The following is an 18,239-nucleotide window of genomic DNA, read 5'->3' as shown; positions in this document are numbered from 1 at the left end:
TATATATTTTTTTTATTTAACCTCGGTGAATTTTTAACAGTAGCCAAAGTGATTGTAAACAAAATTACTAATACAGACAACAGTTGTACGTAAATAAATATCAAACAGCAATTAAAAATATTTGGGTATTTAATGAAACCTGGTTGGTACTCTAAACTTTTAAGAAATAATAAAAAAGGTTCTGAAATCGAAAACGGTTTTGTTTATTTTTTTACCATGCTATTTTTCAATTATTTATTTTTTCGATTTATTTTTAGTAATTAAAAAAACAGACTTAAACGAATCTTTTTTTTCTTATTATATAATTCCAATATAAAAATCATTATAACGTTGGTGTGCCGTGACATTTCAGAGCATCAATTTTATCACAAATGGGCTCTTCTCACGGACCCCGACGACATAGCTGGTGGACCCAAGGGATATTTAAAATGTGACATCAGCGTAATCGGAAAAGGAGACACTATTAAAATACCACCGAAAACGGAAAAAGACGAAGATGACATTGAAGCGTAAGTTGTTCATAATACTTTATTGTTTAAGGAGGTATATTACAAATTTAATTGTTATATTTTCGCTTATAAGTTATTAAACAAAACTAAAATCTATGCTGTTTGCTGAGTATAATGGGGTGTGGAGCTCGACAATGAAAAAATCTACGAGCCCATGCTAACCTGGCATAATATACTTATACGTTTCATTATACTTTATGCATTATTTTATAATATACATGCAGAGAAGCAATCCCGTTGTTAATATCGGAAGCAGCTAATTTCTGGGGACCGCTAGGTATTTACTAGGTATCTGTTTGCATTAAGCGTAATTATTAACCGAAATCAGTTGCTCCCAACATTAATAATATGATGTCTGTTTTGTAAATTATAAAAGAAATGCTATAAAATATATTTTTACTTATGTATATCTATAATATAGCATACGAATTTGATTCATGTGATATTTTTCAAATATATGCAAATACAAACTAACGTTTCGATGACGTTAAACTGTAATTTAAAGTTGAAAGCAACCGATAAAACTTCAAGGAATCACTTCCTACATGTTTACTACCCACTCGTGGCATCTCACTGTTAGAAAAAAATGTGTCAGCTTTATGTACCGAACGACGTGTGGTAGGAACAGTAATGTTATTACTAAAACGCGTGAAATTCATCCTAATATTCCATGGATGAACTGCAATATCCATAGGAAAGCATTAGTATTGAATACTTTTGTCAGATGATTTCAGACGTGGCTTAAACTCGCCTGTCAAAATAGTTAATTTCATAAACGTAAGGCCATTATATACCTATTTATTTGAGAAGTTTTTCTAAGAAATGGGTAGTATTTACAATTCACTTCTTCTTTATAACGAGGTATGTTGGTTTACGAGGGGAAAAGTTCATCAAGACTTGTCTAGTCGAAATTCGGGAAGAAGTTACGTATTACTTAGACGAGATAAATGATTACGTAAAAATCTTAAGTGATGATAATTTTATTTTAAAACTTACGTACTTTGCAAATATATTTTCAGTTCACTACAAAGTTTGAGAATTATTGGATAGAACTTTTGCTGTGGAAAAATAAAATTGAAAAAAAATGTTTGCCTGCTTAGAATCATTTTTATAGCTTCATAATTTAAAATAAAATAAAAGTTGATGATGCATCTATTGTTGATGATGACATCTATTTCTGATAATTTAAATATATTGAAAGACAATTTTGATTTATATTTTTTAAGCGGATTGTAGAACTATCGATAGACAAAATCGATTTCAAATAATTTTCAATAATATGCCATGAAAAAATGAGTTATCAATAAGAGCTAAGATGAATAAATCGAACTATTTAAAGATAGGTAGTCTAATTTAAAATGAATTTCAATTGAAAAAAAAAAGAATGATTTTCTGGTTGTATGTTCAATCTATCTATTTCTAATGAAGCTGTAAAGATGATATTAATTTCATCTTATAATTTTGAAGTGGGATTTTTGCCAATGATTTCTATAATCATAAATAACTGATTCACGAAATAACAAAAATGTTATTGATACTATTGTGGGTTACAAAATTTTGAACAATAAAACTGACTCTATAGCTATTTTAGCCCATAATCTTTTAGAAGTTCCATATAACATTAAGGTTAATTCTGTTAATTGCACATTTCTTGATCTGCTCTACTCATTATGAAGACCATGCAATTTTTAATATATTTCGTTAGTAAATTTTGACCTCTCGTTCTCTTATTCTGAGTCATTTTTTATACGAAATTCTTATAATTAATACAATTTTATACATTGTACTACTACTATAATCAAATTATTATAATACTATTCATATTATTGTATTATTATTGGCTACCAAACCATAATTTTTTTGCTTGAATGTATTAAAATTATTTAATAAAATATTCTTTGAAATATTCATTAACTCACTCTAAAAATCGTTTTCATATTCAATAGCTAATAATTAAAATACAATTTAACACAGAAATTACAGAAATCTACTCAGTAACAAAAATATTATGTCCGTTATCAAAATAATTTGGTAAGATTGTGGTAACATTATCCATGTACAATAATATGATAAATTTATAACTGTATTCACCATTTTTATTGTAAATACTTAAGTGGGCTTACACAAAATTATACTACGAAACAAATCCTCAAATTTTTAAATCGTCAATAGCATATTTTATGTTAGGTACTCAGGGAATATATCCCTCAACTTTGGATTAAAAATGTTCCAAAAAAAAGTAGTAGAAAGTTTATAAATTTTATAAACGTTTTACTATTTAATAAAATATTATTATGTTCGTGAACTGCAAGTTTTGATGTTTATATTTTGTGTTTGTATTTAATTTTTTTTTTTTTTTGCGACAGCAAGCCATACCTATATTATTTTTAATTTTCGAACATTTAAATCCATAATAATCAAATATTTTGACCTTATAGTTTTATTAAATGTTCGTGGTTTACCCTACCACTCCACTCCAGCTGTTATATAGAAACTTTTAGCGTTTATAAATAATATACTACTGTTGGTTTAATATTTGTTCGAAGTCTGCCATAGTTTAAAATAAATTAAATTTTCTATAAATCACAAAAATAAAAATAGTTAACATTATTATCTTAGTTTTAATATCGTATTTTGAGTATTTTTAAGATATAAAAAAAAATAGATAATAAAACGGTTGTTTTGTGTGTGAAAATATATTTCATAGTATAATATTATAGCTAAAAAAAATGGAGGAAAATTCTATACACGCATTTCCCGGCGGGATACTGTAGGTAGATAATTGTAGGGTAATTGAGTGACTGGTACAGGCGATTCACTGGGCTACAGAATACATGTATAGTGCTGGGAAAATAATCTGGTCTTATCACGATACTATAATAATTTTCATTATTTTATTCTACGATTATTTTTATTTAAACCGATGAAATATTATAATTATTATTATCGTTGATCGACCACACTCTTGCAGGTTGTCTATGACACGTTGCTGCTCTAACCTTAATATTAAATTATTACAGCAACCTGCTGTTACCGGACGGCGTCCCGGTGGACCGGCAGAGGGCCAAGTACGTGGTGCGGATATACAGGGCTGACGGTTTGCCAAAAATGAACAGCACGCTAGTGGCGAACGTGAAAAAAGCATTTACCGGCGAGAACCGAGACCTGGTCGACCCATTCGTACAAGTATCGTTCGCCGGTTTAACCGTAAGTCGTCGGTCACATTTATATGGATAACGTAATTTTATAATCGTCACCGAAATATTTATCACTTCTGTCGCTAAATTGTATATCTACGAGTATAATATTATGGACATTTAATACATTTTTACAATGCTTTTCCTAGATTTATTGGTAGGAATTCGGATAAGATGGATAAATGTGTTGGGGAATCTTGTACTATTAAAAACGAATGATGTTATCTTCGTAATAATATTATTAAAACCATTTAATGATGTTGGTATCAATTAAAGTACAGTAACGGAAATATAATGATTAAATAATTTTCTGTTTAGACTTCAATCAATATTTAAACATGTAAGGTTCTGATGAAGTGATGAATAAAAGCTCTTCATTTTCAGAGATCTGATTACATGAAATATTGAAATTTTAATAATTTTTAAGTCTTATTGTCTCATTTTTCACAAAATATTAAGTTGTATGTGTACCTACTGATATTGTTGAACTTTATGATGAGAGAAAAACATACTAAAAATACTGAGTTGGTTGTTAGTCAAACTTAGAGCTGTTTTCTAATAGGTAGTATGTCTAATAGTAAGTCATGACTAAAAAATCCTTAAAATTCAATATCAAACTCACAAAATGCTAGTTAAAATGTTACATATAGTTTATCTCGAATAATTTATCCTTGTAAAAATGTCTGCAAAAAAAAAGTTTTAAAAACCAATAAACGATTCCCTTTTATTGAAATATTATATTTTAATACCAGCACAAAGTCATTGCGTTTCGGAGTTAAACTAACATAAATTGAATTAAATAAAAGATATTATATAACTATACATAATTGTATCATAATGAAATCGATATTAAATAATTAAAAACTATTACAAAACCTCTACAGTGCTTATCGTAACCATAATAATAATAATTTTTGTTTAATAAAAAGCATTTTATAATGCATTATTAATGGTTTATTGAAAAGCATCGATTTGCTTCATTAATTCTACCTTAATATATCTGAAAATAATAAAACTCATCTCAAAAATGACATCATATATATCTTTGATGGTATTAAAAAGAATATCTTATATAGACTTAGGTATATGTATAATTTGTTCAAGTATCTTTTTTATGAAAAAGTTGAAACTTAATTATTAATTAATTTATTCTGTGAATTAAATGTTCATTTTATATTTTGACACACAAATACACCGTAAAGTTTAATTTCAGATAAATTACAGTTTAATATTGATGTAAGATAGGTACAAGACATTTATATATAAATGAATATAAGAAATTTATTTCCGAAACGCGTTCAGGACTTTATTTTTTTGTTTAATTTATAATGAGTAATTAACATTTTTCATAATAATTAAAGTTCAGTGATTAAATAAGCGGATATCAGGATAAAAAACAAAAATTAATTTCATCTATAATGTATCTCCGGTAGAATATAAAATGTATTCGTACGCACTGATTCTGTTTAGGTAACAAAGTAAATAAGCATAAGTACAACTGCCCCAAAAATTCAAATAATCGATGAAATTATGCATTTGATTTGTATATAGCGTGTGGTGTGAATACAAAAAAATAATGATAATGATAATAATATTATAATCTAACTATTTTACGATGCTGAAGGCACCATTATTACCTATATCTATACGAAGCCTAAATCTTCTACTCGACATATGATGCTAATAGTGAATTTATGTATAATATATTTAGCACTAAAATATCTTCGTTGTAATCTTGTTATTGGCGTTCTAAGGAAACAGTGTAACTCACGTTTTCATAATTTCACGGAGAGTTTAATTAAACGTTCAAAGCATTCTATCGATTTAGGACATAGGTTAACGTTTAGAAGCCATAGCTCGTAGATATATTAATATTATGTACGTTACAATAAACCGTTATTCAATTAATTCGTCGTTAGTGCGTTTATTTCTTGCCTGAAACAAAGATTTAGATTTCGATGGTATGCTATCATAAACGATAAATTAATATCGTGACTGTATTAGTATTATTTCAATACAAAATAGAGATAGAATTTTCTAAATTTGGAAAAAAATGATGTGAATACAAAATAATACGTTTGAGAATTCAGCAATTTAATTTTTACTATTAATATTAGATATAAGTATATTTGTCTACGTGAATAAATTTTTTGGCTTAAGGGCAAAACGAGCGTAAGAAAACACAGCTATTCACCGGTGTGGAATGAGCAAATTGTTTTCTCCGAGATGTTTCCTCCACTATGCCAGCGGATAAAAATTCAACTGAGGGACAATGATCCAGTAAACACGATTATTGGCACACATTTTATCGACCTGAAGACTATATCAAACGACGGCGAAAGAGGTTTTTAGATATACTTACATTTTGTATTATTACAGTCGGATAATATCTATAAGAAAATTAGAAGCCATACATTTTTTTTTTTTAATATGTGTTTTAACACGTCCATCATTCTATTTTACACCACTGGAAGCTAAATAAAAAAAACAAACATCGATGCTTCAAAATATTATAATTTCTGTATTTCTAAAATCTAAATGGAATTCAATATCTGGTACTCATAAATAATTTTTCTTGGCGTTTATATATAAGTATGTGGGCAACATATTTACATTTATACAGTTTTGTTTAAGATTCAATAACAAATTGATACATTTGGTTAATTATTAAACATATATAACCAGTCTAATATAGTCGAATCTAATATATCTAACTCATAAGTAGCAACTATACCGTCTAAACCTATAATTCTAGTATGAAATAAAAATACTATTAAATCAATAATGTAGTACTAATATTATAGTTTTATAATATCTCATTCAAAATCAGAATACATGTACTGAATTAACATAAAACAAGAACTTATTTTTTAATTATAATTTAATTTAATTAAAAATTGACTTAAATCATTTGCATTTAAAATGATAAACTGTTGAACCTTTGAATAACAAAAAATTTTTAGTAAGTAATATGATACTTTAAATATTTATATTTTTCTGTAGTTTAAACTTATTTTTGATAGCTTATGTCTAAATAAATTCTATACAATACAGAAATGTTCAATTGTTATCATAGGATTTCCCCCAACATTCGGCCCCACGTTCATACACATGTACGGATCAACAAGGGATTACAGTATTTTAGACAAGCACGCGACGCTCAATACTGGCCTTGGAGAAGGTGTTTCATACAGGGCAAGAGTATTAGTTGCGATTCGAACTGAAATCACAGAAAACACGGAATTTATGAACTCTGGTGTAGATGTCGAACCTACCTATCCCATCACAGAGGTAAAAAATATTATTTTTTAATATATATTATGGACTTATACATTGAATTTTTTTCTTATTTCCAGACATCGTACTGTAAAAACGAAGAGTTCTTTTTATTCATGACCATTTTAGATGCATCTATGATTGACAAGAAACTTGGAGAGAAGCCTATATTTTTCGAACTGAGTATAGGGAATGCTGGAAATATGATTGATGGCCATAACGAATCTAGCTCTCAAGAAGATCACGATAAAGTCAACGTGCTTGGTAAATCTTCGTTTACTTTAGGAATAACTGATACAATCCGATGGATGTCTATATTATACGAATCACAATATTTTAGAGAGCGTTATTTCGGAATCGTGGCAAAGCACAACGGCAGCTATAAAGCCAATATCCAACGATAAGGTGTATTATTATTTACCACTACGTGAAGACAAGCCCTGTTTACATGTCAAGTCAATATGGCCAGATTACAGGCGAAGAATGTACAACTCAAATATTATAAATAAAATATCGGACAAACTGGTATGGCATAATACAGGTTTATAAACACTTAATATTTTTAAGTTGTTTTCTGTTATATTTTATGCGTGAACAGGAAGAAGGTCTGAATGAAGTATCATTTTTGCTTGACGATGATGACCCTGATAAGGAAGAAAAACTAAAATCTGTCTTAGACGAACTATCTACTAGTTGCAACCGATACGTGAATTTCACAAAGGGTGTAGGATGTGGTCAGGGCTTAGGAAAAACTAAGTTGGACAAAGAACGAATGAAGCTATGCCTTAGAGAGATTGTAATTATTATAAAAAATTTTTGTTATTCTTGAATAATTAATCAAAATTATTACTTTAAAATACAGGAACATATTGGAAAAATGTCAAGAACTTTGAAAGCTATAGTTACCAAAAATTCATTCAAAGAACGTTATAGAACGGCGTTAAGCTACTTACAAAAAATCAAAGCTCTAATCGAAGATGTTTGTATAATTTCAATACTGTTTTAAACTGTTTTTGATTATTCTTTGGTTTTTAGCCACAACACGCATTGCCTGATATTTTCCTGTGGATGGTAAGCAATGGCAAAAGAGTAGCTTATCAACGAATCATGACTAGGCACTTAATATATTCGGTTGCTGACGAAGAATGCGGAAAATTTTGTTCAAAAGTACACAGCATGTTCTTAAAGGTATTTTAATTAAAATATTAAGTCGAACACAATGAACACGATATTTTAAATTGCAGCATTTAATCTAATTATCATGATTTTAGTTACCGGGAAAGAAAAATTACGGTTCGTCCGGTTGGGCAGTACCAGCTAAACTGCAAGTGTACACATGGTTGGGCCAGATGAAACACAAAAAGTACCTCTCAAACGGTCTACCAAAAGGTTATAATACCACGCCTGAATTGTACAGTTCGGAAAATCCTAGATTGCCACCGCCGGCCTACATTCATTATTGCGAAAAATATGTAAGTCTCATATATTTTTACTATGCAGCACAGCAGTCTTGTATATCATTAAATATTTTAATATTATATTATGTATTCAAAAACAGTACATTTTGAATATGTAGATTTTATATGAGTTATTACTATTCATATTCTAAATATCATATTTATTAATTTTAAAAACACTTAAAATCTTGACACAAGCAATAATAAAAAAACAAAAATGATTCACAATCTCAATTTAACATTTATAACTGATGTATTTATTTTAGACATTTCAACTAAGGGCGTACATGTATCAAGCCCGTTCGCTAATAGGTTCCGATGCATCCGGCTTATCCGATCCGTACGCACAAATTATATTCGGTGAAAACTCGACCAAAACACAAGTACACATATACTACATTATATTCCTATAACATAATATCCAATCAAAACGTTGGACAGCATAGGCTATTAGATTATGACGTTTGTTTATTTGCTTTAATGAGTTTTAATTATCGTCTTATAGGTAATCGATGAAACTTTGAGTCCCACCTGGGATGAACTGTTGATCATCAACGAAGTGATACTGTATGGGACAAAAGACGATATTAAAAAGGATCCACCGACAATCGTGGTGGAAATATTCGATCAAGACAAAGTGGTAACTGTTCTGTTTTGTATGGAAAACGTAAACTGTCTGTTTTTGTATGTTGCGTAGGGAAAGTCTGAATTCATCGGAAGAACCGTGGCTAAACCACATGTGAAACTTTTGGAAGACGACTATGTAAGACCAGAATTTCCACCGTCATTGGAATGGTATGATGTCCATAGAGGCATGGAACACGCTGGAGAGCTTTTAGCAACGTTTGAATTATTACAAGTTCGATTTTTAAAAATATATTTTTTTTATTTATATTATATATAACCTATATGTGTTGTACGAAACACATATTATTTCATTTGATATATTTTTGTTTAGCTTCCTAACGCACTAATTGGCGAAAGTGCAATATTACCACCATTGCCAAATCCTAAAGAAATTTATTCAATAGTAGACGGACAACACTGTGAACCAATTTTACCGATTCCAAAAGATATTAGACCAACGTTAGCAAAATATAGGTAATAATAATATTTAATCGCAATAAATTATTTATTTTTAATTTCTCACTATTGTGTATATTTAATATTACTTGTGGTACGATCGTAATAAGTTTGATCAAAATGTATATTAAATACAAATATATAAACGGCTAAATAGAATCTCACTTTAGATTTACCCAGCATGCTTAGTGCTGATTCTTACTATTTCCATTGATAATGAATTAATTAAAATTTGAATTTTGTTTTGTATATTTCCTTATACTTGTTCAACCATTTTAAGAGTATTGTGGAATTATAAAAAAAAAAACATAGACGTTCTGATAATTAATCATAATTGCCTTTTTTTTTTTAGGATTGAAGTATTGTTTTGGGGACTACGAGATCTGAAACGTGTTCACTTGATGACTGTAGACAAACCTCGTGTAGATATTGAGTGCGCCGGTCATATACTTTACTCGTCTATTATACAAAATGCACGAAAAAATCCAAATTTTAGTACTCCAGTTAAATTTTTAGAGCTAGTAAGAGTCATACATTATTGAAAATTATTATAATTTATTGGTATTTCATCAATATGATTTAAAAAATAATTTCAATAGGTTTGTAACGATTTCCTAGGTTGGTTAAATTACATTATTATTAATCTATTTTATAGGAGCTTCCGGAACAAGAGCTTTATCGCCCACCGCTCACAATACGTGCTGTTGACTGCCGGAGTTTTGGCAGATTTACCTTAGTAGGTACACATCTTATAAACTCAATCCATAGATATATGTATGTACCAACCACTAAGAAGGAGAAAGAAGCAATTGAACGAAATAGATCGCTACAACAACTACAACGTAAGAATACATAATCTTTTTTTTTACTTTGTATTTACATCTCATTACATTTTATTATATTCTATCAATAATTTAACATTTTTTCGGGTGTTGTGGTGATGTTCATTATGAGGTATATTGGTCAGAATTATTATTGGAATCTTTGACGTAATCACTGTGAGCGATGCAGATAGAGTGAAGTGAAACTTATGTTTCGATAATATACTTTCTTAAGCCTATCACATGCAATAATTAAGTCCCAAAACAACCATAATGGAGTCGGTGACAAAACCTATGTAATCAAATTAAAAATTAAGCATGAAGTGGTTGTATTTTATTTGCCATGCAATTTTCTTCAAAATGACTACTCCAGAATGAAAATATTATCACGAAAAATATAAATTTATAACCATGTAGTGACTATAATTATCATTGTATATTTACCACATAATATTATTATTTTAATACCCAAGTTTAAACACACAACTACAACTGCTTAATTTATTGAACCATTTGCTGTGTGTGTAAAATGTATACTGTGTTATGACAATGTTTGTCACTAATTGTGCATTCGGCGTCACATTCGGTTCTTTAGTTTTACTTATTGTCTGTACTATAGTTATTGGTCAAACTGAGACTTATATTAGCTCTACAATAAAATATCTACGATCTCGTATAGTTTTAATCATAACACGGTTTGTTTACTGAACTCGTTTTCCTTCCAATAGCAGTTTCTTGACTTTGTCACAAAAATGCATATTGCAATACGTTGGTAATTGATAACGGTGGACAGAGTTTTATAAATTTGGAATTACCAAATATACTTGGATTATTAATATATTTATTTTTATATTCATATTATATTTACATCGTCTCCGTACTTCCTACATACTGCTATATTTACTGTTATTTAAATATCACAATTTTGTCATGATTTAAATTTTCAAATTTTAAATTTCATAATAAATTCTGTTACTTATAATATTTTGTAATATTTTTATTACCATGGTAATATTATACCATTATGTGATGGTATACCATTTAATGGTAATGACTGAAAACGTTTATTAGATTTCACGTATTTCTTTCCAATAAGAAAAATGTCTAATATTTTTAAAAGATATACTATCCAAAATATTTTATAATATTATATGTTTGCAGAAATCAATTCAAAAAAAAATCAAATAAACACAAGTCGATTTACCAAAAGTGAACAAAATACTAATAATAACAATAATTTACAGTTTAATGGAAAGGCCAATATTTTAGACAATAAAGATGATGTGATCAACATTAGTTATGTAAGTTGTGACCTATGTAACTTAACATGATTTACCCTCTGTTTATTTTATTAAAGGGTTCTAGTCATTTGACTCAAAAGGATATAAAGACACAATTAAATAGATTAAGTAGGAAACAAAGTGTCGAGGAAATAATAGAATTGAAAAATGATGATAGCCGTGATTGGTGGACAAAATATTTTGCTTCTGTTGAAAGCGCTATTATCGAAGTTTGTACACAGTAAATAGAAAATAAAGTTCATCGTTAATTTAAACAATTCTTACTTATTTTAGGAAAATCGAAAAATTGTATATGGAGACACCAACGGGCTATTACCGATTCAAATGGAACCTAACCAAAATGAAGTGAAACCGCCCAAAAAAAGTTCAAAAGCGTCACGTTTTGTAGCAAAACTAAGTCCAAAAAAATTTCAAAGAAAACGAGAAATTACTAAAATTGCTACCATGAAGGTAAATAAAAACTACACATATGCCTACTCGTACTTCATAAATCCAATCCACGTTATTTCATTAAATTGCACTACTATTTAAATTAAATAGATATATTCAAACGAACTTGAGGCACAGCCCGAATTCAATGGTTTTCGAGAATGGCTATTACCATTTGATTTGTATCGGGGTAAAAAAACAGGCGATGATGTCGAAGATGAGGCTCGAGTCGTGGGAACGTTTAAAGTAATATGCATACAATAATTTAATTACAAAATTGTAACTAACATCAATTTTAATGAATTTCAGGGTTCTATAAAAGTATATAAATGGCCTTTACCTAAAGACATCGAAGATCATACTATAATGGGATTTGATCCACAATATGGTTTTTTTCAAGGCTTACCTTCAAATGATCCAATCCATGTGTTGGTTAGAGTGTACATTGTTAAAGCAAATGATCTCCATCCTATGGACATCAATGGAAAAGCTGATCCATATGTAGTATTACAATTAGGCTCAAAAAAAATTAGTGACAAAGATAACTACATTTCAAAACAGCTCAATCCGGTTTTTGGAAAGTATGTTTTACTTAAATATAAAAAAAATAATAAATTCCAATTGAAGCGTTAAATATATAATATAAAATGTTATGTATATATGAATATGTACATATATTAATTTATTTTCGAATTAGATGTTTTGAAATTGAAGCGACATTCCCACAAGACTCGATGTTAACTGTGCAAATACTAGATTGGGATCTATTGGGATCAGATGATTTAATAGGAGAGACCAGGATAGACTTAGAAAATCGATTTTATAGTAGACATAGAGCGACATGTGGTATTCCTAAAACTTATGAACTGTAAGTAGTGTGAAATTCCTTTTGTCTATACAGCTATAGGTAATTATTCATACATTTCGTTCAAACATTTAGGTCGGGATACAATCGGTGGAGAGATTCAATGAAGCCAACCCAAATATTAGCCAAATTATGTAAAGAGGCTAAATTAGACCCACCGGTCTATTTAAACGGAACGGTTAAAATTGGTACTAAGACATTTTGTCTTCAGAATAATATAGACGACACAATCGAATGGTATTGTTCTAAAGGCAAGTGAAACACTTAGAATATAAAATTAAATACAATTTATTACAGCCGTTTAATAAGTATTGTCTTAGGTACGGAAGAGCACATGGCGTTAGCCGTCTTGCATAATTGGCACGAAATACCTCGAAGGGGATGTCACCTTGTACCCGAACATATTGAGACTAGGCCGCTGTTTATTGCAGACAAAGCAGGAATCGAAAGAGTAAGTCAAAATAAAAATGTTTTGATGAAAGGAAAACCTGTACAGTATATTGTAACAATAATTGCACTGATTGCGTGTTAGGGCAAACTAGAAATGTGGGTGGACATGTTTCCGATGGACATGCCACTTCCAGGCCCGGCGTTAGACATATCGCCAAGGAAACCAAAATCATACCAATTGCGTGTGATCATTTGGAACACGGACGACGTAGTGTTAGAAGACGATGCATTTTTCACTGGCGAAAAAATGAGTGATATTTACGTAAAAGGGTGATTGCGATTGTCATATACCATAGTGTTATATCAGTGATTCCAAATCTGTGGGTAATTACGCCTCGAGGAGTAAAATAAGATTTTGGAGGGGTAAAGACTAGACTAATTTTTTTTTAGTTTATGTAATTTATACCTGTTAATATTATCATTATTATTACCATTATTATATTACCTTAGAATAATATTTGTAGATACAATGTACTTTTGATTATCTATGGTCTTCTACAGAACGAACCAGGTAATATTATGTACAGTTAAAAACATAAAAGCACAATGTTTCTGTACATAATACATCATATTATAAACATCATCACGGTTCCACGAATCGGCATAATTTGTTTTTAATATCCGATAACTCGATAACGTATGTTCTTTAGGCCTGGTACATTTTCTGATTTTCACCTTTTTTAAGGGGGGGGGGGAGTGGTATTTTCTAATATCCAATCCAATTCATGGGTAGTTAAACTATGAATTTCAAAAAGGTTTGGAACCGCTGTGCTATATCATAGAAATAAATAATTATGATATAATATATTAACAATATTACTGTGCACAGGTGGTTGAAGGGCCCGGAAGACTGCCAGAGCACAGACATACATTACAGGTCATTGACTGGAGAGGGAAACTTCAACTGGAGATTTTTATTTCCGTTCGACTATTTAGTGGCGGAAGAGAAAATCGTTATTTCGAAAAAAGAATCACTATTCTCGTGGGATGAAACGGAAAGTAAAATACCGGCTAGGCTCGAGCTCCAAGTGTGGGATGCTGATCATTTTTCAGCTGATGATTTTTTGGGTAAATGCGATAACTGATTGTTTTAGTATAATTAAAGATACACAGATAGTTGATGAATTATGAATTTCAGAGCTCGGAAATAATGACATTACAATTTTAATTATGAGTGTTTTTTACGTTACTTTCAAAATACTTAAATAAACATTATAAATTATAATAAAGACAAATAAAATTAGTTAAAAATTTTAAATTTAACACTTTTTATATTGGCACTTTGAAATTTATTAAGTATAAAACTAAATATACTGTACTAAAATGTGCAATCACACCAATAAAAAAAAAATGTATGACGTCTTTTTCAATGCTAAATTTGGAACTATGAATTTATTATAAAAATACGTATAATAATTGGTTTATTCGGAAATGGAGGTTTGGGATTCACTTCCAAATATACTTTTTTGTAGCATTTTGTTTTAAGTATTTTTTTCGAGATTCGCTCTACGAAGTTTTTCATAGCAAATTGAATTATATTTTTGACTTGCGGAACGTAGACAAGCGAGTACCAAACACGTTGTCTACTTTTTATTGGAAAATGTACTTTACCTTAAACCCAGAGTTGTTGAAGTTTTTTGTATCATAACTAGTTAATAATGGTTTCCGCGAAAAATCAAAAAATTTTAAAATCAACGCAGTTTAAAAGTTTCATAAAATAGTACTAGAAACTTTATATTAGAAAAATAGCATTGATAGCCTTATTTTACTTCATTGACTTTAAAAACATGTGTGTCCTACTCGAACTATTGTAAAAAATACAAAGATAATATGTGAGATTAATAAATTACAGTATTTTACTTATGACAAATTGCTAAATTTTCCTCAATTCAAACCAATTAAATGTTTAGGAGCCTTAACATTGGACTTGAACAATTTTCCGCGAGGGGCCAAATCTTCAAAGTTGTGCACGTTGGAAATGCTCAAGTCAGATGGATCAGTTCCGATGGTTAATATATTCAAGCAAAAACGCGTTAAAGGCTGGTGGCCGTTTTATGTGAAAAAAGAAAACGAGGAAATGGAATTAACGGTTTGTAAACCATAGTCATATAACACTGTAATACAATTGTAGTTTTCGGGACACTTCATTTTACAGGGTAAGGTTGAGGCCGAGTTACACTTGCTTACCACCGACGAAGCGGAAAAAATTCCTGCGGGTATTGGACGCAACGAACCAGATCCATTAGATAAACCCAAGTAATATATATATATATATATATATATATATATATATATATTGAATTAAACTCTTGAAATTTACATCATGTACAACATAATGTTAAATGGTTTTTATTTTATTTTTTCAGCCGACCAGACGCTTCATTTATGTGGTTCCTAAATCCATTTAAATCTATACGTTACATAATTTGGCACAATTATAAATGGAAAATTTTGAAAGGGATCATCGTACTGGCTATATTCCTCATGATAATATTGTTTTTCTATTCCATTCCCGGTTACTCAGTTAAAAAAATGCTAGGAGCCTAACCGTTTTGTTTTGTTTTTTTTTTAAGACTTAGCCAATTATTTGAATATAATATACGTATACTTTTTATTTTTAATCGTAATTTTTATTTTACATATCAGTACCATAACTTTATAATATTCTAAAAATAGATGTGGTTAGATTATCAGTAGATATCAAAATAACTCTATTAGTAAAGCAATTTTTATCATAACTTTATTAAACATTATCACTCTCTAAATAATCATCCAAGTCCTTCCAAAAGTCTGTGTTCACAAAAAACCTAAAATCACAATATTATGTTCTTGATCATATAATTTCAATTTCCATTTTATTTTTGATACGACTCACATCATATAGGAATTGATCAAAATAAAGTGAACACCATATTTATATAAATAAAAGGGCTAAAATTATTAATTTAATCATATTTCTATAAACGCCCAATTATTTTTAATAATATATAGGTACAGTTATTATTACCAACATTAAAAATTATAATTGTAAGTTGTATTTTACATTTAATATTAAGATAAGACAACAGCAATAATATATAATTATTAATATTATAAATTGTATTTTATTAAATCGTATACAATTTAAAATAATAAATATTGTAATCATTGATTCTTCATACAGAATGCTTGTTTTAAAAAACAATTAAGAAACAAATAATTTAATAAGTAAAATAGCCTAAATATTATTGTTAAATATTTTTTTTTGTTTCATAAATGTTTATATTTTATGGATTATTATATAGAAGTGAAATCTGAAACATTTTTTTTTTTTAATTGATCGTTTATCTAAAAAAATTAAAAAATACAGATTAATAATATAAAAATAATAAATATATTATTTATACTATTATATTATAGGAACTTAAAATAATAGACAAAGACCTTAATAAATAAAATAATAATATGCATTGTATAATATACGACTATACAAATAAGATACCACACTACACAAGTCAACAAAAATAATTATACTATTATTTATTTTTAAATTTTATCCTTTAGTTAAAATTGTTATTGAATCTTTTGGAAGAAAATTATTTAAGAAAGCAGTTTATTATAAAATATTAAGCATGACAATAATATTTGTATGTAAAACAATTTTGTAGAATATTTAATTCATCATAATATTATTAGTAATCAATAATGTACGTAGTTATTTATTTATTTTAATTTATATACCTACTTTATAGTTAAAAGATAATAAAGTTGTTTTCCATGTTAATATAATGCAGAGTACAATCATTACCATATAAACTTATGCTGTCAAAGGCAAATCGTTTCTTATGAAAAATAATATTTATAATGAAAATGTTACCATATATTAGTGAATTAGGTACCTAGAGACAGATTCATTTTTTCAAATACATAGGAAAAGCTTTTTTATCATTTATGTTTCTGTTCAAATGATAATAACTTTTATAAGCTTATAAATTCATCAATAATTAATCATGTCTATAGTTTATCAATAGTGTTACACCTTGTGGGTTTGAATTAAATAAAAAATTGTTCAATTCTTTTCCAAGGCGATATCATATAATATATTGTACCTACGACCTACCTATTGAAATTGTCCATCTCTATCTGAAAAAAACTAAGGCTTTTAGTCGTTGTGAATACCTATTAGTATTATTAATATTAATTGTTACTTATAATATAACATTGTAATTCAATAAGAATAATATAATCGAATCGAAATCAAGATTATTCCACATTTTGTTTTTTAAATGTAAATAAATTAACAAAATATTGTATTTAGTAAAAGAAAACCCAAATTGTAAAACTTGTAAACAGAATCAATAGATTGTAAATTATAAAACTATTCATAATTATTATTGAGTTTCAACAATGTATAGCAATATCTTATCACTGAATACCGCTAATAAGTATCGATGATCTTATAAGTTTGATTAGTTATATTGTATACGAGTACGTACACAATAATAATATGTCTAAATGATACCTGGTGTCCATCATAGACATGAAATATATAGGTACTACCTATATTATTATATTTTAATCCAATATATGAGAAATCATATCCCCGTTGAATATGCTCCTTTTTTATTATCTATATACCTACTGGTTGTACCGTGTCGTATATGTACAACGTGACATTGTCGGCAGCTGTTTAATTTTGAGTGAACGGACGTGATTGTTTACCATTGAGCTTTCAAGGGGATTCGACGCCGATCGTTTTTAAGGAGCTGAATACAGATGAGCTTGTATTTGTGTTTGTATGTTAAACAATAATTAATGTGAGTGCCTCCACCGGCTCATAATATAACTATTACAGCCCGCTGCATAATGGTA

At 28.7% G+C, this 18,239-nt stretch overlaps 1 protein-coding gene across 3 annotated transcripts in view; it reads left to right on the top strand.

Annotated features, from left to right (window-relative positions):
- Positions 1–17,758, top strand: part of LOC107170636 (ferlin family C2 domain-containing myoferlin misfire) — a 158,114-nt gene extending 140,356 nt beyond the window's left edge. For 2 of the 3 annotated variants that reach the window (XM_089220310.1, XM_089220311.1), the window contains exons 9-37: positions 353–509; positions 3,530–3,716; positions 5,867–6,050; positions 6,783–6,997; positions 7,063–7,246; positions 7,323–7,507; positions 7,581–7,778; positions 7,845–7,961; positions 8,018–8,170; positions 8,254–8,454; positions 8,706–8,822; positions 8,945–9,079; positions 9,137–9,298; positions 9,398–9,540; positions 9,875–10,043; positions 10,178–10,364; positions 11,505–11,644; positions 11,701–11,853; positions 11,918–12,094; positions 12,185–12,319; positions 12,383–12,654; positions 12,771–12,941; positions 13,014–13,189; positions 13,259–13,389; positions 13,471–13,658; positions 14,218–14,456; positions 15,299–15,477; positions 15,544–15,644; positions 15,755–17,758. In XM_089220310.1, the coding sequence (XP_089076436.1) occupies positions 353–509; positions 3,530–3,716; positions 5,867–6,050; positions 6,783–6,997; positions 7,063–7,246; positions 7,323–7,507; positions 7,581–7,778; positions 7,845–7,961; positions 8,018–8,170; positions 8,254–8,454; positions 8,706–8,822; positions 8,945–9,079; positions 9,137–9,298; positions 9,398–9,540; positions 9,875–10,043; positions 10,178–10,364; positions 11,505–11,644; positions 11,701–11,853; positions 11,918–12,094; positions 12,185–12,319; positions 12,383–12,654; positions 12,771–12,941; positions 13,014–13,189; positions 13,259–13,389; positions 13,471–13,658; positions 14,218–14,456; positions 15,299–15,477; positions 15,544–15,644; positions 15,755–15,935 (4,937 nt within the window). In that variant the 3' untranslated portion in view covers positions 15,936–17,758. The remainder of the gene's footprint in view (positions 1–352; positions 510–3,529; positions 3,717–5,866; positions 6,051–6,782; positions 6,998–7,062; positions 7,247–7,322; positions 7,508–7,580; positions 7,779–7,844; positions 7,962–8,017; positions 8,171–8,253; positions 8,455–8,705; positions 8,823–8,944; positions 9,080–9,136; positions 9,299–9,397; positions 9,541–9,874; positions 10,044–10,177; positions 10,365–11,504; positions 11,645–11,700; positions 11,854–11,917; positions 12,095–12,184; positions 12,320–12,382; positions 12,655–12,770; positions 12,942–13,013; positions 13,190–13,258; positions 13,390–13,470; positions 13,659–14,217; positions 14,457–15,298; positions 15,478–15,543; positions 15,645–15,754) is intronic. The other variant, XM_089220312.1, reaches the window with a different exon arrangement.
- Positions 17,759–18,239: the final 481 nt, after the last annotated feature.

The sequence above is a fragment of the Diuraphis noxia genome, unplaced genomic scaffold, assembly GCF_037042655.1.
Source record: "Diuraphis noxia isolate RWA-SAM2 unplaced genomic scaffold, SU_Dnox_SAM2 contig0002, whole genome shotgun sequence".
In the NCBI taxonomy this organism is placed as follows: domain Eukaryota; kingdom Metazoa; phylum Arthropoda; class Insecta; order Hemiptera; family Aphididae; genus Diuraphis; species Diuraphis noxia.
Note: the sequence above shows the minus strand (reverse complement) of the source record. Positions and strands in the feature narration are given on the sequence as shown.